Source organism: Saimiri boliviensis, chromosome 5 (genome assembly GCF_048565385.1).
Source record: "Saimiri boliviensis isolate mSaiBol1 chromosome 5, mSaiBol1.pri, whole genome shotgun sequence".
NCBI lineage: Eukaryota > Metazoa > Chordata > Mammalia > Primates > Cebidae > Saimiri > Saimiri boliviensis.
Window position 1 is genome coordinate 17,349,264 of NC_133453.1, and position 25,040 is coordinate 17,374,303.

Here is a 25,040-nt window from a genome sequence, read left to right on the forward strand (position 1 = left end):
ATTTTCCTAATGACTAGCGATGTTGAGGGTCTTCTTAGGTGCTTGTTGGTCATTTGTGTATCTTCTTTGGAGAAATATCTATTTAAGTCCTTTGCCCATTTTTAACAGAGTATTTTTTAATTGTTGAGTTGTAGGAGTTTTTTTGTATGTTAGATACTAGACCCCTATCAGATATATGATTTGCAAATATATTCTCCTATTCTAAAAGCTGTCTTTTTACTTTTTTTTAAGTTTAGTGAAGTCCAATTTATCTTTTTTTTTTTTTTTTTTTGGTTACTAAGTAGCTTTAGATATTGTATCTAAGAAACCATTGCCTAATCATTTATACCTATGAAGGTCAATTATACCTATGAAGATAAGTAGATTTACACCTCTATTTACATTTGAGAGTTTTATAGTTTAGCTTTACATTTAAATCTTTGATTCACTGTAAGTTAATTATTATATGTAGGATCAGGGAGGGGTTCCACATTTATTCTTTTGTATGTGGACATCCAGTTATCCCAGCACCAATTGTTGAAAAGATTATTTTTCTTCCCATTTAATTTTCTTGGCATCTTTGTAACAGAGCCAGCCAGGCAGTGAGCCAGGGAAGAGTTTCCAGAAATGAATGTCCAGAAGACCCCAAGTGGGAAGGATCTCTGTGCATCAGAGGACTCATAGGAGGTTATTGTGGCTTGATGGTGCTGGGCGATATGGAGGCACCCTTGGGCAATTGGAGGGGTGGGCAGAGGCCAGGTCATGCAGGATCTTGTAGGTCTGGGATAAACAATAAAGCTTTAAATTTTATTATAATTGCAGTGAGAAGCTGTTAAAGTGTTCTCAGCAGATGAATAGCATGATATAGTTTGCATTTTTCAAAGATCCCTCTAGCTGCTGGGTGAAGAACAGATTGAAGGGCAGCCAGAGTGGTGGTGGGGAAATCAGGCTTTTATAGTGGTCTAGGTTTGGTGGCCATGAAGAAGGGGACAAGTGGATGGACTTGAGATAAGTCTTGGAGACATCTGTGGTAAGTTGGCTGTGTAGAAGAGAGGAAGAGAAGTCAGGTGCTAGCCAGATTTTTGGCTTGAGAGCTGGATAGGAAGTAGTATTTGCTGAGAAGGGCAAGGCTAGGCAGGGGAGGCAGTTGGAGGGAGAGGGAACAGTGAGAGCCAGCCATAGTTTGAGACACCAGTGAGTTGCTGAATAGCCATGTGAGGTCGGCACAAGATAAACAAAACTGGAGCCCCCAGAGAAGTCTGGGCCGAGGGCATCATCATCAGGTCATTTTTCAAGCCACAGGAATGATAGTGAGTAGCTGGGGAGGGAATGAAAGAAGCCGGGGTCTAGACTGAGGCCTAAACAATGACAGTATGTTAGAGTGGGGTTGAAGGGGAGGTCAGACAGGGAGGAGGGGGAATGATGATCCTTGAGTGTGATTTTAAGGGGCCCAGACCACCTCATGTAAGCTGAATTTCCTGACCTTGCATGGTCATACTAATCATTGAGGGAACTTGCTGAAATACAGATTCCCTGGCTCTACACCAGACCCAGAGCTTCAGAATCACTAGGGAGGGGCCTAGGAATCTGTATAATAAGTGGCAAGTCCTCTAGGTGAACCCTAGGACCAAGTGCTTTAGGGAAACTACACAGTTTCCCTAAAACTATTGAGGAGCAGGAGCAGGTTTCTGTTTTTTGTCAGCTCAGCGTGACAAACGTGTAGCAGGCTTTGAGGGAATAAGGCTGAAAGTACAGGTGCTAGTTAGGAGGCTGTCTTTGAACCCCAATGTAAAGTCATGAAACACCGGGGCAGTGATGGAGAAGAGGCCGTGGCCTCAAGAACTGTCTGGGAAGCAGGGCTGGTGTTTGAATAAATGTGCGTGTTGAAATGAGCTTTAGGGTGACTTACAGGTTTCTAGCCAGGAGTTAGCTGTCTTCAGAGGCAGAAAAGATACTGATCTTTTTGGGGAAAGGTGGTGAGATCAGTTTTGAGAACTGAACTTGTACGTGTGTCTGAACCTCAGGTGTTGGTCTGGGCAGAGGCTGGGAGTTCTTTGAACCTGGATGTCAGTGGAAACTACAATGGTGGCTGCCGTGAACTAGAGAGTGGGTAGATTGAGAAAAGCAGAGGGCCAAGGTCACATTCCTGGCAGAATGTCAATATTTAAAGGAAAGCCAGAGGACTGGGAGCCTAAAGGAGAGACAGGAAGAATGGGTGAAGTGAGAGGAGAGCCAGACAGGACAGTGCAGCTGTGGAAGCCGGAGGGTAGTGAGTTTCAGGGAGTAGGTGAATAACCATGTCAAGGGCAGGAGGGAGAGGATGAAATCAGGTCTGGGTGGTGCCCTTGGGATGGCATTAGAGGGCAGCTACTGATAACAAGAAGAGCCTCTCCATGCAGTGGTGGTGCAGCCCTGGTGAGTCATGGACTGACATGTGACTGGGAGATGAGGGAGCCAGAGAGCCTGAGGGTAACCAGAGTAGGCTGGTCATTAGAGAAGCTTTTGACTGAGAAGGGGAAAAGGAAAGTAGAGGTATAGTTATGAGAGTTTCATTGCTTTTCTTAATGAAAGAAGCAGCCTTGGACCAGGTATGGTGGCTCATGCCAGCTATCTCAGCACTTTGTGGGGCTAAGGCAGCAGGATTGAACCCAGGAGTTGGAGATCAGCCTGGGCAATATAATGAGACCTCATCTCTACAAAAACTTAAACAATTAGCTTAGTATGGTGACATACCCATATAGCCCTAGCTACTCAGGAGGCTGAGGTTGGAGGATCACTTGAGCCTGGGAAGTGGAGGTTGCAGTGAGCAGAGATTGCACCACTGCACTCCAGCCTGGATGGCAGAACAAGACTCTGTCTCAAAAGAAGGAAAAAAAAGACGCCGTGATTTAAGGGCTAGGAAGAAAGAGCCGGTGGAAGGGGCAGGCTCCCTGCCTGCGCAGTTCTCACAGCAGCAGGCCACAGCCGATGGCGATGGTAATGCATGCCACGGTAGTGAATGCCGAAGCTCTCTGTTTTCCCCTTCTCCTGACAATTTTATAGGAATATCATGACGATGTGCAGGCACATACATAATGAGAAGCCACTAAGTACAAGCTTCACATAGTGCAGTGGTACAATGTTGGTGCATTTATCTCCCTACAGACCCTTCTGGTGGCCTTTGGTTCAAGGGGAGACTGTCATTATAGGATGGCGCATAAAAACTGTTAGAGTTGTTCAATGGAAAGGGGCAATGCAAATCCAGTTTAGCATTAGTTAGCAGTTGATGAATTGTTCTTCCACTGAATACAATTTAATATGTACAGTGCTGATACACATTTCTACTTTGCAAAAACAAGATGAAGAACAAGAAATCCGTATTCTTTTGTGTGCTTATTTTCCCCTCACTCTAGTCTGTCAGCAATTCATAATATCAATGTCAATTCAGCATTGATCAGTAATAGTATTCTTGGCTGGGTGCAGTGGCTAATACCTGTAATCCCAGCACTTTGGGAGGCCGAGGTGGGTGGATCACTCGAGGCCAGGAGTTAGAGACCAGCCTGGCCAACATGGTGAAATGCTGTCTGTACTAAAAATGCAAAAATATTAGCCGGGCATGGTGGCACGCACCTTTAGACCCAGTTACTCAGGATGCTGAGGCACAAGAATCACTTGAACTTGGGAGGCGGAGGTTGCACCACTGCACTCCAGCCTGGGTAACAGAGTGAGACTCTGTCTCAAAATAATAATAATATTAATTAGTGATTTTTCTTTAAAGTTTTATCTTCACAGTTTTTTTTTTTTTTTTTTTTTTTTTTTTGAGATGGAGTTTCGCTCTTGTTACCCAGGCTGGAGTGCAATGGCGCGATCTCGGCTCACCGCAACCTCCGCCTCCCGGGTTCAGGCAATTCTCCTTCCTCAGCCTCCTGAGTAGCTGGGATTACAGGCACACGCCACCATGCCCAGCTAATTTTTTTGTATTTTTAGTAGAGACGGGGTTTCACCATGTTGACCAGGATGGTCTCGATCTCTCGACCTCGTGATCCACCCGCCTCGGCCTCCCAAAGTGCTGGGATTACAGGTTTGAGCCACCGCGCCCGGCCTATCTTCACAGTTTTATGTTGAGGTTGATTTTTTTTTTTTCAGTAAAAACTATGTGCTTTAAATTTCTTTTCCAAGTTATAAAGTATCACGTCTATAGAAAATTTGAGGCCAGGTGCGGTGGCTCACGCCTGTAATCCCAGCACTTTGTAAGGCCAAGGTGGATGGATCACCTGAGGTCGGAAGTTTGAGACGAGCTTGGCCAACATGGTGAAACCTCATCTCTACTAAAAATACAAAAATTCGCTGGGCGTGCTGGTGCATGCCTGTAATTTCAGCTACTTGGAAGGCTGAGCCAGGAGAATCACTAGAACCCAGAGGCGGAGGTTGCAGTGAACCAAGATGACGCCATTGCACTCCAGCCTGGGCAACAAGAGCGAAACTCCATCTCAAAATAAGTAAATAAATAAATAAATAATACAAGAAAATTTTGAAAATACAGGAGTATAAAAATAAGATGAAAACCGCCCACAATCTCTAAATTTCTTGGTGGTTGTTTGTATATTAAATAGGTGTACTTTCTCCCACTAAATTGCTGAGCTAGCTACCAAGTGCCCTGTTTTTACTGTAGCTGAGAGCTGTTAGTGAGGGGTCTTTGCAGTTTTGCTTCAATATGCAGTGTCTTGAGGAATTTTTCGTGTAATTAAGAGAATAAAACTGTGTAGTAGGAGGGCGAAGGAACACAGAGGGCTGATTTGGGGAGGAAGAAGTGGACAGAAATGGCATGCTGATCAGCAGCACTTACTTCATTCAGTTTGGTCTGTTCTCCCAAAGCAACGATGGCCTGAGGACAGGTCTGATGAAAGAAGCAATTCATATCATTCCTAAAGAACTCATCTTAAGTCCTAGGTCTTGTGATAATCATTTTTGGATTTTACTTCATTTTTGAAAGTTAAGTTTCTGTTATTTTTTAAAACCATAACTCTTTTAATTTTTTATTTTGTTCGTTTACTTTTAGGAATTTCACGTTTCTGAAGATTTTAATAAAATGAACTTTATCAAGACCTACCCAGGTAATTATAATGCACATTATCTTGGGTACACATACATGCAGACCTACACAAAAGTAGAACATCATCTCTTACGATGAAAATTATAACTTTTGAGTTTTGTTACCCCTGCTATATGAAAGACTGTTGTTGTCTTTTGGTGATATTTCAACTTTTGCTTGCTCATTAACATTTAAAATTTTGTATATTGGGTACATGTATCAGATTTAATTAACCATTCTTTTATTACTGGATATGTGTACTACCATTTTTTGATAACACAAACTACTCTTCATATGTGTGTATATATATAACTGTGTATATAATTTTTGATATGTGTATACATGTGTGTGTATGTGTGTGTATATTCTTGAATAAGTATATACCACGGAGTGTGTGTGTGTGTGTGTGTGTGTGTGTGTGTATTCTCGACTGGTATTCTGACTCTAATCCTATAATCCATTGTTTTTGTTTTGTTTAAATAGAAATGAGGTCACACTATGTTGCCCAGGCTGGTCTTGAACTCCTGAGTTTAAGTGATCCTCCCACCTCAGCCTCCCAAAATGCTAGCATTCAGGTGTGAGCCACCACACCTGGCCAAATCCTGTAATTCTAATTACTTCTATTTAAGACAAGTCCCTAGGTGCTCAATGAGGATTTTTTTTTCTTAAAGGTGAATTCCTACAAAGTGAAATAATTGGGTCAGACCTTAAAAAGTTTTTTAAATGCCCTAGATTTATTTTGCAAACTGCTTCACAGCAATAGTGTAAGTTTTTACAGTCCTGGGAATAGTGGCTTAGAATATCAGTTCATGTAGTCTTCACAACATTGCTGCCTTATAATTTTTTCTTCCTGTTTAATAGTCAAGAAAGTTCCCAATTTGAAAATTATTTCAGCTTTATTTAATGCTGACCATTTGTCATTTTTTCTGAATGTCTGTCTATGCTTTCGTGCATATTCCCAGGGAGTTGTATTGTTTTCTAATGGAATCATAAGCACTTTTCACGACAAAGCTGTCAATGATTTGTGACATCTGTGACAGATACCTTTTTTTCAGTTTTTACTTTATGTAAAATTGGCTAGATGAATATTAAATTTTGGTATTTTAAAACTTAACAAAAGCAAGATCCCAATGACAACTTTAGGTTGAAGTTGCGAAAGTAAAGCATTTTGATTAAGTTGTGAATTCCTATCAGACCAATTAGCTGATTCCCAGAAACTTCACCGGAAGACATACATTTAGCCTCATTTTATTCACCCTGTACTCCTAAAATTTTATATTTAATGCTTGCAGATAAAAGTAAAAATTAGAGTCTAGATACTTTACATACGTGTTGTTCATCTTGGTGAAATGTGGTCTAATAATAGGATACTATAATAAGGCCAAATTGCTTTTCCCTACATATTGTTTCACCTGTCCCAAATTTAAAATAGGAGAAAAGCGTCCTGATGCAGTGGCTCACACCTGTAATCTCAGCACTTTGGGAGGCCAAGGTGGATAGATCATTTGAGGTCAGGAGTTCAAGGCCAGCCTGGCTAACATGGTGAAACCCTGTCTCTACTAAAAATAACAAAAATTAGCCGGGCATGGTGGCACACACCCGTAGTCCCAGCTACTCAGAGGGCTAAGGCAGGAGAATTGCTTGAACCCGGGAGGCAGAGATCGCAGTGAGCCAAGTTTGCACCACTGTGCTCCTACCTGGGCAACAGAGCGAGACTCCATCTCAAAAATAAAGAAATAAATAAAGTAGAAGAAACGTGATGCAACAATGACTATACATTTGCACTTGGAGTACGTTGGTCAGGGAAACTGTTCTGTAACATTGGATGATGACACTTTCCAGTCTTGCGTTGTTGAATAATGCACTAGCATTACTGTGTTGTTATAATACCAGAAACAGCTTTGAATTATCAGCTATCATGTGTAGGTTTATCTTTAAAATAATCAAGAATCTGTACATTCCTTTATGAACTATATACCTACGAGTTTGGAGACCTTTACTTAAATGCCTGGTCAATGTTTTTGTCAAAAGGCTAATTCCTCCATAAATTACTTCATCTAGCCAGGTGTGTTAGCTCATACCTGTAATCCCAGCACTTTGAAAAGACAAGGTGGGAGGATCCCTTGAAGCCAGTAGTTTGAGACCAGCCTGGGCAACTTAGAGCCCACCTCTTTAAAAATTAGCCAGCTATGGTGGCATACACTGTAGTCTCAGCTACTTGGGAGGCTGAGGTGGGAGGATCACTTGAGCCCAGGAGTTAGAGATTACAGCCATCATAACACCACCGCACTCTAGCTTGGGTAACAGATCGAGACCCTGTCTCTTTAAAAAAAAAAAATCATAACGTGTCTCTCTGTGAGTGTACTTTTTCATCTGTCATTAAGTTCTTGATCAAATTATTTCATATTCACATCTCATGTTATTTTTATCTACATTTTGGTTGTTAATTTTTTTTTTTTTTTTTTTTTAGACAGAGTGTTGCACTGTTGCCCACACTGGGGTGCACTGGAGCAATCTCAGCTCACTGCAACCTCTGCCTCCTGGGTTCAGTTGACTCTCCTGCCTCAGCCTCCCTGGTAGCTGGGATTACAGGCTTGAGCCACCATGCCCAGCTAATTTTTTTTTGTATTTTTAGTAGAGACAGTGTTTCACCATGTTGGCCAGGCTGGCCTCAAGTGATCCGCCTGCCTTGGCCTCCCAAAATGCTAAGATTATAGGCGTGAGCCACCACGCCCCATTGGTTGTCAAAGTTCTTTATGGGATATCAGGCAGCATAGCTTTCTTTTGCGGTGGTTCCTCGACCTTTATATTTCATTGACTAATTTTAGAAAATATTTGGAGGACTAATACAAGGATTGCTATATTCTTTATTTTGCCAGGTGAGAGTTTAAAAACTGAAAATGAAGCAAAATAAGCATGACCATATCTCACCATACTTTCATAAAAGAAAGGATACCTAGCCTGGTGCAGTGGCTTACGCCTGTAATCCCAGCACTTTGGGAGTCCGAGGTGGGCAGATCACGAGGTCAGGAGTTCGAGACTAGCCTGACCAACATGATTAAACCCTATCTCTACTAAAAATACAAAAATTAGCTGAGTGTGGTGGCACAAGCCTGTAATCCCAGTAACTCAGGAGGCTGAGGCAGGAGAATTGTTTGAACCCTGGAGGCGGAGGTTGCAGTGAGCCGAGATAGTGCCACTGCACTCTAGCCTGGGTGACAAGGATACCTGGAAAAAAAACAACAACAACAACAGCAGAAAGGATATAATCTTAGAAATAGGATGGCTCTTCCCAGGAAAAAATAGTTGACTATTCACTACGAAATCTTTACCACAAATTAGTTTAAACCTTATGACTCTTTGGCCTGAGTTTAACAACTGCAGGTTTAGTGGAAAAGCATTTTGAGTCAGACAGCCCAAATTAATCTATCCCTTATTAGACTTTCAGCATATATTAATATTTAATATTTGCTTCTCGGTTTTCTTATCTGAAAATGGATATAATAATACATACCCTGTAAGTATTTATGCAAATTAAATATCATTAAAGCAGAAAAAGCATTAGGCTCCACATCAGATGCTGAGACAGATCTTGCAAGACATAGTTGACTCAAATTTAATATGTTTTTCAGTTTTAAATTTTTATTTTTCAAGTAGAGATAGGGTCTTGCAGCCTTACCCAGGCTGGAGTGCAGTGGTGCAATTATAGCTCAATGTAACCTTCAATTCTTGGGCTCAAGAAATCCTCCCCGCTAAGCCTGCTGAGCAGCTAGGACTACAGGCAAGTGCCACCATGCCCAGCTGATTTTTAAAATTTTTTTTGTAGAGATGGGATCTTGCTTTGTTGCCCAGGCTGGTCTCCAACTCCTGGCCTCAAACAATCCTCCTGCCTCGGCCTCCCAAAGTGCTGGGATTATAGGTGTGAGCCACTTGGCCCAGCTGAATTTAAGATTAATAGGTGTCATAGCATCCTTTAAGTTTCAGAATCCTTCATGAGTATTTAATTGTTCAATGTAACCTTTTAGCAGTGGATGAATCTGACCTTCATGGAGACTTTTAGGGAGAGTCCTTCAGTTCTTCCTAAGCAGTCTGTACAGCTGAAAGCAAGGTCAGCAGTTTCTCTGTCTGGCCTTTGACTTCATTCATTAAACATGTACTGTATACAAAGTCTGTACCAGATGAAGTAGAAGGCAGGTTACACTGCCCTGGTGTGGCTTATAATTGACCTGGAAATATTTCCAGAGTTGGGTAATAGAATACCTTCCTCATTCTCAACTGTTATTTTGGAACAGAGAACTTTACAAATGCTTTGTCTTTATGAATAATAAAAGGCTAACACTGATAAAAAGCATTCCAGGCCGGGCGCGGTGGCTCAAGCCTGTAATCCCAGCACTTTGGGAGGCCGAGGCGGGTGGATCACGAGGTCAAGAGATCAAGACCATCCTGGTCAACATGGTGAAACCCCGTCTCTACTAAAAATACAAAAAATAAGCTGGGCATGGTGGCATGTGCCTGTAATCCGAGCTACTCAGGAGGCTGAGGCAGGAGAATTGCTTGAACCCAGGAGGCGGAGGTTGCGGTGAGCCAAGATCGCGCCATTGCACTCCAGCCTGGGTAACAAGAGTGAAACCCCGTCTAAAAAAGAAAAAAAAAAAAAAGCATTCCAGAAACAAAACATGTAACATCATTTTTTAATTTTAGAAAACTGCAGTTGCTCTTGTTTAGAATGCCATTGTTTTCTAAGGGTTCAAAACAAACAATTAAAAGAAATTGAACTGTTACAACTGCTGCTTCCTACATGGTTCTCATTCATAGTTACAGTTTTTTAGAACAAGGTGAAAATGTTCTCTTGAGCATAGCAAAAAAAAAAAAAAAAAAAAAAAAATTCTACTCTCTAATCTATTATTCAATTCCTAGCTTCTGGTGGCCATGCCTATGTGAGGGGGCAGAGGGCAGGGCTTCGGAGAGAGCATGTGCTAGTGAGTTGTTGAGCTGGGACTGGTTGTCTGAAATCTACTCACAGAGGACAGGCGTTTCCGATACACTCTTGTACACAGCTCTGTCCCAGCTGAGCAGATTGAGAGGTTGAACCTCAGTTCTTCCCTGTGGAGTGCTGTTTCTGGAGATGACATCTCTTCACCTTTCTGTTCCTGCAGCTCATCAGAACCGGGTGTCTGCGATTATCTTCAGCTTGGCCACAGAGTGGGTGATCAGTACTGGCCATGACAAGTGTGTGAGCTGGATGTGCACGCGGAGTGGGAACATGCTCGGGAGGCATTTCTTCACGTCCTGGGCTTCGTGTCTGCAGTATCCTTCAGAGCCAAGGACCTCTCCCTCCCCTGGCCTCTGCTTCTCGGTGTTTGGTTCTGAATCTCATCCCAAATTGCTAACTGAGATCTAAAGACTGAATGAAACATATTTAAGTTTGTGCAAAAAGTAATTGTGTTTTTTGCCATTGAAAGTAATTGCCAAAATTGCAATTACTTTTGCACCAACGTAATACATATTTCACCGACAATCCAAGAATTTCCATATTTGCTTTTCTTTCCTGTAAATTGGGTTTATTAAAAATAATGAAATGAATTGTTCTCTGCTGGGAGGTGCTATAGTTTTGTTTTTGAGAAAGAGTCTCACTCTGTCACCAAGCTGGAGTGCATTGGTATGATCTCTGCTCACTACAACCTCCGCCTCCTGGATTCAAGGGCTCCCGAGTAGCTGGTATTACAGATGCGCGCCACCAGGCCCAGCTAATTTTTGTATTTTTGGTAGAGACGGGGTTTCACCATGTTGGCCAGGATGGTCTCGTTTTCTTGACCTCATGATCCACCCACCTGGGCCTCCCAAAGTGCTGGGATTATAGGTGTGAGCCACTGCACCTGGCTGCTATGGGTTTTTAATACAAATTTGTGGGAAACCTAAGTCCATTAATGCAAACCCCTCCTCTCACGTCTTTGCGTTTCTAATGAAAAGACTTTTTATTGTGTGAAGAAGAAAAAAAAGGAATTTGTGTTCTGGTAATTGGTTATTTGCAGACCCTGTAAGCATATATACCAAATATTAAGGGTTTGTAGCCCTAGGGTTTGTTCCTAAATGGGCTACAAGGAGTTTTACACAAAACTTTTGCCTAATGCTTCTTTTGTGTGTGGAGAGGGCCCATAATCCTTATAATACTCTCAAAGATGCCTCAGAATCCCCAAAAATGTGAAAAATCACTGCCTAAAAAATTCCTGCTACTACATGGAATTTGCTTCATATAGAGCTCACCCTTACCTAAGGCTCCCTCTGCCTGCTGTGTATCTTAGTGATGGCAAGATCAAGGTTGTCAACAACAGGCAAACACCCCTCGGTAGTTTTTCTCTCAGAGTTGAATGTCTGGCATAGTAAAATTCCATCCATTGAAAGTGTTTCTTGAAAATGTTTGCTACAAACGAATGCACAGCTTGAGATACTTGAAATAGTACCATATAGTTTAGAATCAAGCAAAAAAAAAAAAAAAACTACAAAAAACTCAGCTATAGTGTGTGCTACATAAGCATTTCTGTTATGTGCTAGGCCTCTCATAATGGATTTGTAGAAAATGAGACAGAATCACAGTCGTGCCCTAGTTTATGGTGCTCCTTTTGACTGGTGTTTTGGAAGAGTGATAGTTATCCTGTTGTAAATAGCTTTCCTATTATAAATAGTAGTTAATCTGTTGTGTATAAATTTCTGGTTTTCCACAAATATCTGTGGCCACAAATTGAGAATGTCATGAGTTGTGACCAATAGTTAATATATTTTCTAAATTTAAATGTACTACTGCCACAAGTAACTATGTTTTGGATTATTAAATTACCACAGTAATTTAAAGTGAATCATCCTTTTCATTTATAGCTAAATTCTCTAGGCCAAAAGAAACATGGATTCATTTCTTGTATTTGCTGTCAGATTTACATTGTTTTCGGAGATATTTCATAAATAACTATTATGTTTCAGAGCATTCTTGCTGTTTTCAGTAGTTAGCACTTTTTTTTTTTTTTTTTGAGACAGTCTTGCTCTGTCACCCAGGCTGCAGTGGTGCAGTGATGTCATCTCAGTTCACTACAAGCTCTGCCTCCTGGGTTCCAGCTGTTCTCTTGCTTCAGCCTCCCAAGTAACTGGGATTACAGGCATGTGCTTCCACGCCCAGCAAATTTTTTTTTTTTTTTTTTGAGACGGAGTTTCGCTCTTGTTACCCAGGCTGGTGTGCAATGGCGCAATTTCGGCTCACCGCAACCTCCTCCTCCTGGGTTCAGGCAATTCTCCTGCCTCAGCCTCCTGAGTAGCTGGGATTACAGGCACGTGCCACCATGCCCAGCTGATTTTTTGTATTTTTAGTAGAGACGGGGTTTCACCATGTTGACCAGGATGGTTTCAATCTGTTGACCTCGTGATCCACCCGCCTCGGCCTCCCAAAGTGCTGGGATTACAGGCATGAGCCACCGCGCCCGGCCCACCAGCTAATTTTTTTGTATTTTTAGTAGAGATGGGGTTTCACCATATTTGCCAGGCTAGTCTTGAACTCCTGACCTCAAGTGATCTGCTTGCCTCAGCCTCCCAAAGTGCTGGGATTACAGGCATGAGCCACCGCACCTGGGCCCATTAGTTACAAATTTCACTCTTTGACACTTTATTGTACTTGATTATATCTACTTGTTTTCATGTGTGTCTGCCCTACCAGCTCTTATCTTTTTTTATTGCCAGTTCCTGGGATCTTGTTTGATACAGTAACAGGCACTCAATGAATTCTTGTTAAATGAATGAATGTAAACTTTCCCAGTAATAGCAGCTGTTTTAAATTTTTCCTCAATATTTACATATTGCATGATTTTCAGTTGGGTATTTCCTTTCTTCTTATAGTTTTAGGTGTATGCTTATTCTCTTTAAAATGCATGTTTTCTAACTTTGAAAACTAACTTTGACTAATGCTGGCATCTCTCTTATGAGAGGATTTTCAGGTGATTTTTGTTCTACATCCTTGACTGCGTCTCCTCAGATACGACTTTGATACTCAGTATGCTTTTGTTGGTGATTATTCTGGACAGATCACCCTGCTGAAGCTTGAACAGAACACATGTTCAGTCATCACAACCCTCAAAGGACACGAAGGTAGGCTATATTATCACCCAACCATTTTTTTGCCTAACTTGGGCATCCAAATTCAGTTCTCCACTCTGGATTCATGAATGCTGTGTTCCTCATGATCTGTCAGATTTCATTTTGATTGGCCAGATATGGATTTACAGTGAAAATTAACTGAAGGTGGGGTGATGGGTTCATTTCATATTGTTGAAATCCCTTCTAAATTGCTTGTGTGGATAGTAATTTCTATGTTGCTTACCTTTTTAAATTAAGTTATGGCTGGTGCGTTGGCTCACACCTGTAATCCCAGCACTTTTGGGGCAGAATTGGGTGCATCACTTGAGGCTAGGAGTTTGAGACCGGCCTGGCCAACACAGCAAAACCCCCCATCTCTAATAAGAATACAAAAGTTGGGCCAGGCGTGGTGGCTCACGCCTGTAATCCCAGCATTTTGGGAGGCCGAGGCAGGTGGATCACGAGGTCAAGAGTTCGAGACCAGCCTGGTCAACATGGTGAAACCCCGTCTTTACTAAAAATACAAAAAATCAGCTGGGCATGGTGGCGCGTGCCTGTAATCCCAGCTACTCAGGAGTCTGAGGCAGGAGAATTGCCTGAACCCAGGAGGTGGAGGTTGCGGTGAGCTGAGACCGCACCATTGCACTCCAGCCTGGGTAACAAGAGCGAAACTCCATCTCAAAAAAAAAAAAAAAAAAAAAAAGAGAATACAAAAGTTAGTCTAGCGTGGTGGCACATGCCTGTAATCCCATCCCAGCTACTCGGGAGGTTGAGGCAGGAGAATCTCTTGAACCTGGAGACTGAGACTCTGTCTCAAAAAAATAAAAATAAGTTACTGTGTTCAGAAGACCTCTAAAATTACTTCTAAGTAGTACAATCTTTGGAAGAATTGTTATTATTACTTTAAAAAATTTATCAGTTTCTAAGCCCCTGAGCAAGATCTGATAAATACAGTTAGAAGAAATGTATGGGCTGGTTCAGCCACTGCTTGGGAAACATACCCTGGGTAGGGACTGAGGGAAAAGAATGACTGGGTAGAATTTCATTTCTGTAGTGCAGTGAGTAGGTGAAGCTCTGTGGAGGGGTTTTTAAAAGTCCGTTGATTGTATTGAGTGACTCGCCACGTACACGTGTAATAATGAGGTTTCATCGGGTACTGTGTTAGGCCATTCTTGCATTGCAATAAAGGAATATCTAAGACTGGGTAATTTATAAAGAAAAGAGGTTTCATTGGCTCATGAATCTACAGGCTGTACAGGAGGCATAGTATACTTCTGGTGAGGTCCTCAGGAAGCTTATAGTCATGGCAAAAGGTGAGGCGTGAACAGATATATCACATGGCAAAAGCAAGAGTAGGGGTGTGGCAGTGCCACACACTTTTAAACAACCAAATCTCAAGGGAGCTCATACACTATCTCAAGGAGAGCGCCAAGGGGATGGCACCAAAGCAATCATGAGAAATCCACCCTCATGAGCCAACTTCCACGCCCTACCTGCAACATTGGGGATTACAGTTTAATGTGAAATTTAGAAGCCAGGCCCAATGGCTCACACCTGTAATCCCAGCACTTGGGGAGGCTGAGGTGGGCAGATCACTTAAGGTCAGGAGTTTGAGACTAGCTTAGCAACATGGTGAAACCCTGTCTCTACTAAAAATACAAAAAAAAAAAAAAAAAAAAAAAAAATTAGCCAGGCATAGTGGTGGGCACCTATAGTTCCAACTGCTCTGGGAGGCTGAGGCAGGAGAATTGCTTGAACCTGTGAGGTGGAGATTGCAGTGAGCCAAGATCATGCCACTGCACTGTAGCCTGGGCAACAGAGGGAGACTCTGTCTTAAAAAAAAAAAAAAAAATCAATGAAATTGAGAGGGGACACATCATGTCTAAACTATGTCAGGTGCTAAGCTATAATGGATTGCAGTTTTCATACAGATCACAGGATCAAATTCTGATACGTGTCACAAAGTATAAGCTTTGAGGCCATCTGGTTTATGGAGAACTGGAGAATTGCTGAAAGAATTAATGATGGACTTACTTATGACTACAGTTACTGTTTTAGTTTTAACAAGTTATAATAAGTGTACACTATGCTTTCTATGTAATCTATTTAGGTGAAACAGAGTATATCAGATCAAGGACCCTATGGGGAAAAAGAAGAAAAGAGAACAGCAAGTTAGAATAGATTTGGGCAGGAAAGTAGAGGCCCGTGAAGAAACCACTTTCTGTTTATGACTAATTCTCTCATGACCCCCACACTCTTCAGTTTTTTCAGGGTTGCTAAGGGCAGAATGGGTTCCGGTAACTACTTAGTAGTTTTCATGTTGAAAGACCGTATTTATCTGCCCTTAGGCCTCTAACTGAAATGGTTGGCACAGAGATTACACCGGGTCAAAAGTCATGTGAAACTAACCCCTGGAGTCTTTGCAGAGTATTTCTTTGTTTTGCCTTTGTTCTGTTTTTGGAAAGTGTATGTGAGAAAGTAGTGTGTGTTTGCTTTTGAATATGGCATCATTAACTTTCTGTATACCTACCAAAATTATTAGCTTGTATGGCTGGTTCAGTTTTACTAAGTTGATTAATAATGTTTTTTTCTAGACAAACAACAGTCAGTGAATAAGGAAAGGATCAACTGAAAGATAAACCTGTAGAAAGAAAGAGTTCCCCAAGGGTTTCAAATTTAAGTTAGGCGGTATAAAGTATGAACTGTGAGCTTCAGATTTTTCAGTTAAATTGCTTGACATCATTGTGTAGTGTCCAACGGACATTTTCCTGTGGTACTTAATTTTCTTGAACATAGACATCTTGGGATAAAATGCCTACAAGGTCCCAGAGACCCAGAATAATCTAGATTTTTTATCTTGTGTAGGATGGACATGGTGAACTTTACTGGTTTTTCTCATTAAATATTAGTAGCATTTTTTTCTTCAGAAACTTTTTCTGAACATTTCATATGTAGCTACTTTCTAATTTTTTTTTGCCAGAGAACAAGGAAAAATTTCTTTTACAAATCTTTGTATTCAAAGCAGGTTTTTTTTTTTTTTTTTTTTTTTTTTGGAGACAGAGTCTCACTCTGTCACCCAGGCTGGAGTGCAGTGGTGTGATCTTGGCTCACTGCAACCTCCACCAATTGTCCCACCTCAGCCTCCTGAGTAGCTGGGATTACAGGCACCCACCACCATGCCTGGCTAATTTTTGTTTTTTGTTTTTTTGTTTGTAGAGATGGGGTTTCACCATGTTAGCCAGGCTAGTCTTGAACTCCTAGCCTCAAGTGACTCGTCTGCCTTGGCCTCCCAAAGTCCTGGGATTACAGGCATGAGTCACCATGCCTGGCCCCAACTAGTTTGATGCACAATTGAAAATTCTAATCTTACAACTGTGGATAATGGTGCCGTGTCTTCTGTATGACTCATGATAGTGTGATTGAATGACCCATCATACACCATGAAGATGGTACTGTTTGGATAAAGACTCAGCTGGTCCTTGTTTGGTCTTCAGCTGTCAAATGTGTACATCCTGACATAGAGTTATATTTTACCTCTTCTCCCTCCCCTCTCCCCTGCCTCCCTCTCTCTCACACAAATCCCTAGGTAGTATCGCCTGCCTCTGGTGGGACCCTATTCAGCGGTTACTCTTCTCAGGAGCATCTGACAACAGCATCATCATGTGGGACATCGGAGGAAGAAAAGGCCGGACGCTCTTACTTCAGGGCCATCAGTGCGTGACCTCTTTTGGGGGTGGGGAAAGAATCCAAGTTGGTGGAGAGCCAGGGAAGGGCATTAGTAGTCTGATTGATATCACTCTCTGCAAACTTGCTTCTAAGATGGCAATTTGATAGGGCTCTATTCACTTTTAACTGCTGTCTGTCAGCCCTGAGTGTCTGATGTTTAGTAGCAAAAAAAAAAAAAAAAAAAAGAGAGAGAGAGAGAGAGCTTTCTTCCTTCTTAGTCCAAAGAGCACTTGCCACTTTGTCTTTGAGGGAGTCACCCTGCTGAAATACCTGAGGAAGGCAGGCATAGGATAGGGTGCATGTAACATGATACTATTATTGAGCTGGGAGCTTAACTCTTTTTTTTTTTTTTTTTTTAATTCTAAAAGATACTAACTTAAGAAATAATGTCTAGTTTGACAGTGGAATTCACCATTGTATATTTAGGATCTTGCCCTCTAGCCCTGAAAGAAAAAGAAAGACCGTTTCGCTCTGTTTTCCTTTCTTTCCTTTTTTGGCTAGGCTACAGCTGTTACTGTAATCACAATCAAACTGAAAATTAGCTGAGGAGGCATATTGTACATGAGTATAACAGGCCGAGAGCATGTCTCGTGGGGCATCCTAAGGGGTAGTCCGACAGGCATGCAGGAGGGGACAGAGGTTTTCACCCCATCTGTGTGTGTGTCTATGTGTGTGTGTGTACACTAGTGAGCTCTGTGGTATTTGACTACTTGTTCGTATGAATTGTGTTCAGTACGGGAATTATACCTCCTTTGTTCTATTTTGTTTCTGAACTAGTAGGTAAACCTTATGCATCTGAAAGAGAAATCATGGTGATTGGTCCCAAAAACATAACGCTCATCAAATTTCTGGCCTACAATTCTTAATGACTGATTTCAAAGTAGTTGAGAATTTTATAGAAAGTATCATTCTGTACTATGGGTTATAAAATGCCAAGCAAAGTTTACACTAGAATTCATGTTACCATACCAAATAGTTGGTGGTAAACTACCACTTGCTGATTTCAATCAGGAGAGCGATTTGAGCCTAAATGAGACAGTTTCTGTGTTTTTCCGCGTGGAGACAAGTGACTGTTGTGTGTGCTCTTTGCAGTGACAAGGTGCAGTCTCTGTGCTACCTTCAGCTCACCAGGCAGCTCGTCTCCTGTTCCTCGGACGGCGGAATTGCAGTGTGGAACATGGATGTTAGCAGAGAAGAGGTAAGAGGCAAGGGCAAGTCCAGGCTGATCAGGAGAGACCCCCAAGAACCTGGCTTCTTGGTTTTTCACCCCACAACCTGTAAATGCTGGTCCAGGTGCAGACAGTCCCAGCTTCTGCTTCTCCTGCCAATAGGTTATTTCTGATAAGGTCCTGTGTGTCATTTTGTACTGCTTCCGCTACTCATTTGAGTTTCTACCAGTGCCATGCAGTGTCTACAAACAGCATTTAGGCTGGTTCGCAACCTTGAGCAATACACTGAGAAAACACTTTGAGACAGATTTCTGGCATATCCAGGGATTTGGACTGCATAGAGATCCTCCGAAGCACCATTGTGGTTCCGTAGCATTCCTGTAGGAAACCCTAAGAGGCACGTCAGTGACTGCTGTCAGGAATGTAGCTAGACACTTGACATGTTTCTGGGAAAATATATTTTCTTTTCTCTGCTTTTACTTCCTGTTGAGTTCTAGTTCACTGAGTCCATGTTGCTATAGTGGTTTTTTCACAGGTGACCTAATTTCTACTTGGTTGGGCCACTAACTAGTTTTAAGACCTTATTTGGTTAAGTGCCTTAATTTCTCTAAGTATCTGTTTCCTCCTAAAGTGGAATTGTAGAATGAAATGACTTCTCAGTTCTCTTCCAGTTCTTTAGACAGTCTAATTGTCTAAACAATCTCTCTCTCTCTCTCTTTTTTTTTTGTGTAGATAGGGTCTTGCTTTGTCACTCAGACTGGAGTGCAGTGGCATGATCGTGGCTCTCTGCAGTCTCAACCTCCCAGGCTTAAGCAATCCTCCCACTTCAGCTTTCTGAGTAGCTGGAGCTACAGGCATACGCTACCATGCACAGTTTATTTTTCATATATATATATTTTTTTGAGACAGGGTCTCGCTATGTTGTCTAGGCTTATCTCAAACTCCTGGGCTCAAGCGATCTTCCTGCCTCAGTCTCCCGACGTGCTGGGATTATAGGTATGAGCTACTGTGTATATCCTCTTTTTAAAAATATTTTGACTAATGCTGCAGTGACTATTCTTGACCTTGTCATTGTGTGATTGATCAATTATTTATTTAAGATGAATTTCTGAAAATAGACCTTCTGGGTCCAAGGATATATACATTCTTAAGGCTTTTTATAGATGTCGAATGATTTCCAATCAAGGTTTCCATTCTCATCTCTGCCTGCACTGGCATTATCTTTCTTTTCTAAGTGACATCTACAACTTATGATGTTGTTAGCAAAAAGCAAAAAAGTTGATGCCAGAGAAGATTTTAGACCATGAGGGATGTTTATGACTTACAGTTTAATTTTAGAAAAATTTGTTGGGCACCTACAGGGTGTTTTTACAGCCAGGAAACTTAAGTGGATGTATATAATAAATGGCTTATTGATATTGCATTGCAGTACCATATATGATGTCATATGTGTTACATGACATCATGTGATCTGTTCAGTGTCCTGTGCTTTATGGCAGTGTGTTGTTCAGTGTGCTGTGCACCACTGCAACAGACATTATGCATTGATGCAGAATTCCCACCAGTCCCTGCATGTGTCTGCTTTGTGTTGTCTCTGATTGTTTGTGAGTCTGATTCTCACTTATTAAACCTTCAGTTTTAGCATATCCTGGTGGAAGAAATCAAGGGGCTTTCATCTATTTTTGTTCACATGGTGACGTTACTCATTTCTACTTTATGGCTACTGTATACAAAGATTCTTGCCCCCAAGAAATTTGTAATCTAGTGAAAGAAATAGACTACCCTATAAATAATAAAATGCAGTCCATAACATACTGATTGTGAGATTTTTTTTGTAAGTTTGTAAGACGAGTCAAATAGAGGAAATTTGGATTTCGTGTCTGCTGGTTAATTTCTCTTCTTGAATTTTCTAAAAATTATTTGGTAAGGCTTAGAATATTTTATTATTAAACACGATAACATTGGCTCAATACTATAGGATGTGGTCAGGCGCCATGGCTCATGCTTGTAATCCCAGCACTTTGGGAGGCTGAGGCGGGTGGATCACCTGAGGTCAGGAGTTCGAGACCAGCTTGGCCAACATGGTGAAACGCAGTCCCTACTACTAAAAAAATATAAAAATTAACCAGGCACAGTGGTGGTCTCCTGTAATCCCAGCTGCTTGGGAGGCTGAGGCAGGAGGGTCATTTGAACCCAGGAGGTGAAGGTTGCAGTGAGCTGAGACCACACCATTGCACCCCAGCCTGGATGATGAGCAAAAATCCATCTAAATATGTGTGTGTGTTTGTGTGTATTATAGGATATTTAATACTATTTTTGGCAAAGATTTCTTTGAACTGTGTTTTATATTTATCAGCTACTAGTTATATGCACCAAGAGCAGCTAGTATACTGTTCTGTTTCCTGGCTCTTGGCCTATTGTTTTTCAGTCTTACTCTGAGAGAGCAGAAAACTCAGAGAGAGGCTGCATTCCCTGGGTGATGAGGGGAGGAGACCGTTGGTGCCCAGCACTGCTGGTGGCTTTCCCAAGGGTTTCACAACTTAGATTTTAACCTGCTGTTTTTATCGTTGGTAAATTCTTTCAGAAAAAGTATTTAGAAAGTACTAGTGGAATTCCTACCTTCCACGTGTATCATTATGGAGTATATTTATATATCTAGAGAGAGAAAAAATAGTCCCATCAACCAAGGCGTTTCCTGTGTACACAAACTGCATCTGTAGAAGAGACAGGGCAAATTGTGTCAAAAAGATGCATTATTTTTAGTAGATTTTTTTTGTTTGTTTTGTAATAACTGAGAAAATGTACTATAAGGATAAGCAGCCTGTGATCTATCAGGCTCTGACCCTGCCTTAGGGTTTTTGGGCTGGAGTGCAGTGGCACAGTCCCGGCTCACTGCAACCTTCTTGTCCTAGTTTCAACTGATTGTCCCACCTCAGCTTCCCAGGTGTCTGGGACAACAGGCTCATGCCACCATACCTGGCTAATATTTTGTATTTTTAGTAGAGATGGGGTTTCACCATCTTGGCCAGGCTGGTCACGAGCTCCTGACCTCAAGTGATCTGCCCACTTCTGCCTCCCAAAGTGCTGGGATTACAGGTATGAGCCACCGTGCCTGGCCTTTAGGGTTTTATAGGACTTTCTTAGGCATAGAGCAGGTGTCCCCAAACTATGGCCCACAGGTCACATGCGGCCCCCTGAGGCCATTTATCCAGCCCCCCACCGCACTTCAGGAAGGGGCACCTCTTTCACTGGTGGTCAGTGAGAGGAGCACAGTATGTGGCGGCCCTCCAACGGTCTGAGGGACAGTGAACTGGCCCCCTGTGTAAAAAGTTTGGGGACGCCTGGCAGAGAGGATTGATCCCAGATTCTCTAGCTCTGCAATGCATGCCTGGAATTTCTTCTCTCTAAGGCCCCTGTCGATACTAATTGGACCATTTCCTACCCACTGTGGCTTCAACCCCTATGCTGTCATGTTGGAGGAGATTTGTCTCCCTACCAGATGATAATTAGAAGGGCTTCTTCTTTGGAAGTAGGCACAAAATACAAATGAGCAAGTACCAATGATTAGAATGAATCTTCTTGAAAAGAGAACTTTTAAAACTAGTAGGTTACAGAATGTATAGCATCTTGTATACTGGTGCAGTGTCAGTGAGTACAGCAATTAGTGGTAGTAGAGCAATGGAATTGATTCTTGTCATCTTTGTTCAGATTTGGCAGGTAGAAAAAGATGTAGAAACAAGAGTGAAGCCATTGTATACCTATTAATATTCTCTCTTGCTCTTCTCAGCACAAAAGTTTCTCCTTGGATAGTAAGTGTATGTTAGTATGGTTCATGTTAACTTAAAGTACAATGCTATATTCTGAGTATTAAGTGAAATCAAGTTAGGGGTATCTCTTATATTAAAATGTGTTCTAAAAAGCTATTTGTTTCTGATTTTTATTTTAGTTTGTTATCTCAAATTATTTTAAGCATATATTTTCATCACTGCAACCTCTGCCTCGTGGGCTCAAGTGATTCTCATGCCTCAGTCACCCCGAGTAGTTGGGACTACAAGGCATGTGCCACCAAGCCCGGCTAATTTCTGCATTTTTAGTAGAGACAGGGTTGCAGTGAGCCAAGATCACATTACTGCACTCCAGCCTGGGTAACAGAGCAAGACTCCATCTCAAAAAAAAAAAAAAAAAAAAGAATTGAGAATTTAGATTGGCTCACACCTGTAGTCTTAGAATTTTGGGAGGCCGAGGTGGGCAGATCACTTGAGGTCAGGAGTTTGAGACCAGGCTGGCCAACATGGTGACACCCTGTCTCTACTAAAAATACAAAAAATAGCTGGACGTGGTGGTGGGCACCTCTAATCTCAGCTATTGGGGAGACTAAGGCAGGAGACTTGCTTGAACCCAGGAGGTAGAGGTTTCAGTGAGCTGAGATTGCGCCAACACACTCCAGCCTGGGTGACAAAGTGAGACTGTCTCAAAAAACAAAACAAAACAAAAAAAAACTGAGAATTTAAAAATGGCTTATCTATCTATCTATCTATATTTTTAAATCCTTGCTTGAAATTGAGTCACTTGAAAACTAAAATGTTAGAAAATCCATTGATGTACTGCTTCAGACATTGCTGGAGATAGAGGCCTTTTCTGTAAAAAGAATGCTCTGGGTAATAGAAACATAACTCAAATGCCAGCCCCTTCTAAAGACAATCACTTTGATGAAAATGTACAGCTGGGCACAGTGGCTCATACCTATAATCCCAGCACTTTGGAAAGCTGAGGCAGTCGGATCACTTGAGCCCAAGAGTTCAAGACCAGCCTGGGAAGCTTGGTGAAGCCCTGTTTCACAAAAAGTACAAAAAATTTGCTGGGCGTGGTGGTGCATGCCTATAGTCCCAAATACTAGGGTGGCTGAGAGGAGCGAGGATCACATGAGCCAGAGACTGAGGCTACAGTGAGGCCATGATTGTACCCCTACAGTCCAGCTTGAGTGACAAAGCAAGACCCTGTCTTAAAAAAAAAAAAAATGTCTAAATTTGATATAATTTGCTCATTTGTTGATGATGCAGTTTCATCATTCTGACCACAAATGTTGCATGTGTGTTTTGTGGTAATGCAATTTCGTATCTCTATAGAAAACTATTTCATGTAGGACTGACAAAGTTTTTCCTGAAACTGTCTTCTTGCCTTCAATTCTACCCACCTAAGTTCCTTTATGTCCTAGGAAACAAATTTTTAGGACCGGGTGCAATGGCTCACGCCTGTAATCCCAGCACTTTGGGAGGCTGAGGTGGGCAGATCACAAGATCAGGAGTTTGAGACCAGCCTGGCCAATATGGTGAAATCCCGACTCTACTAAAAATACAAAAATTAGCCAAGCATGGTGCCAGGCACCTGTAATCCCAGCTACTTGGGAGGCTGAGGCAGGAGAATCACTTGAAACTGGATAATGGAGTTTGCAGTGAGCTGAGATCGTACCACTGTACTCCAGCCTGGGTGAAAGAGCAACACTCCGTCTAAAAAAAAATAAAAAAAATAAAATTAAAATTTGTGGATCAAACCAGGCCAATAATGTCATAAATGAGAGGCTAAGGGGAAGTGTGGGGGAGGAATGCAGACATTTCATTTAGGAATTTTTTCTTTTCTTTTTTAAACCAAATTTTAACTCAAGAAAAATAGAAAGTTTAGCCGGGCGCGGTGGCTCAAGCCTGTAATCCCAGCACTTTGGGAGGCCGAGGCGGGTGGATCACGAGGTCAAGAGATCGAGACATCCTGGTCAACATGGTGAAACCCCGTCTCTACTAAAGATACAAAAAATTAGCTGGGCATGGTGGCACGTGCCTGTAATCCCAGCTACTCAGGAGGCTGAGGCAGGAGAATTGCCTGAACCCAGGAGGAGGAGGTTGCGGTGAGCCGAAATTGCGCCATTGCACACCAGCCTGGGTAACAAGAGCGAAACTCCGTCTCAAAAAAAAATAAATAAATAAAAAATAAAAAAAAATAAAGAAAGTTTAAGCGCCCCCCGCCCCCCTTCTGTTTTGGTTGAGAGCCAGATTTCTGAATTCCAGACCAGTAAAGTTTGCTTTAAGATTTTTATTTTAAGTAATACCTAATAGACACTGTGTGGTCAAGGGAAATAGAAAATTCAGCCATTAACTGTAGACAAAAGAAAGAAGTAAATTTCTAAAGCACTGAGCAATAATGGTCAAGTTTGCAAATCAGTTCTTTTTTACACTTAACATTTTTGTGTACTAAATTAAACATTGAATTCTCTGCTGCTAAGTATGGGAAGTGTAAACTGGAATGAATGTTCATTTATTATTCTGTTTCCATTAAAGCCTTCATTGTGGCGTCCCTAAAGCACATTATGGGAATTGTTTGGAAACGGCTTAGCGAATACATTTTTGTGCTGTGTTTTGGTCCACATGGCTGTGGTTTTGCAAGAGTTACACTTGGGCATGTCCCAGACATAAGACTAAGAAGCTGTACTTACTTTCCTTCCTCCTGCAATCAAATAACCCGTGCCATTGGCAGCTCAGCCTGCTGTGTCTCTCTTAGGGACAGTGTCCCCAGGTAGTATCCTCACACATCACCAGCCTCTATCACCACCTGCCTTCCGTTGATCAGAGAAACTAAGTAATTCTACATCAAGAAAATAATTTTTCTCATATAGATACACATCTCTATTCTTTCATCCCTTCTCATCTCCAACATTCCCCAGTTATTTAAGGAAACCTTTCTTGGGCCGGGCGCCTCAACTCACACCTGTAATCCCAGCACTTTGGGAGGCCGAGGTGGGCGAATCACGAGGTCAGGAGTTTGAGACCAGCCTGACCAACATGAAACCCCATCTCTACTAAAAACACAAAAAGTAGCTGGGCGTGGTTGTGCACGCCTGTAATCCCAGCTACTTAGGAGGCTGAGGCAAGAGAATCACTTGAACCTAGGAGGTGGAGGTTGCAGTGAACCAAGATTGCACCACTGCATTC

General features: G+C 41.9%; 1 protein-coding gene across 2 annotated transcripts in view; it reads left to right on the forward strand.

The window, feature by feature from the left end:
* The window catches only part of WDFY1 (WD repeat and FYVE domain containing 1), a 70,458-nt gene that overhangs the window by 34,544 nt on the left and 10,874 nt on the right, over positions 1 to 25,040 (forward strand). For both annotated transcript variants that reach the window (XM_010336239.3, XM_003925475.3), the window contains exons 4-8: positions 5,018 to 5,072; positions 10,207 to 10,357; positions 13,065 to 13,177; positions 16,752 to 16,878; positions 17,984 to 18,089. In XM_010336239.3, the coding sequence (XP_010334541.1) occupies positions 5,018 to 5,072; positions 10,207 to 10,357; positions 13,065 to 13,177; positions 16,752 to 16,878; positions 17,984 to 18,089 (552 nt within the window). The remainder of the gene's footprint in view (positions 1 to 5,017; positions 5,073 to 10,206; positions 10,358 to 13,064; positions 13,178 to 16,751; positions 16,879 to 17,983; positions 18,090 to 25,040) is intronic.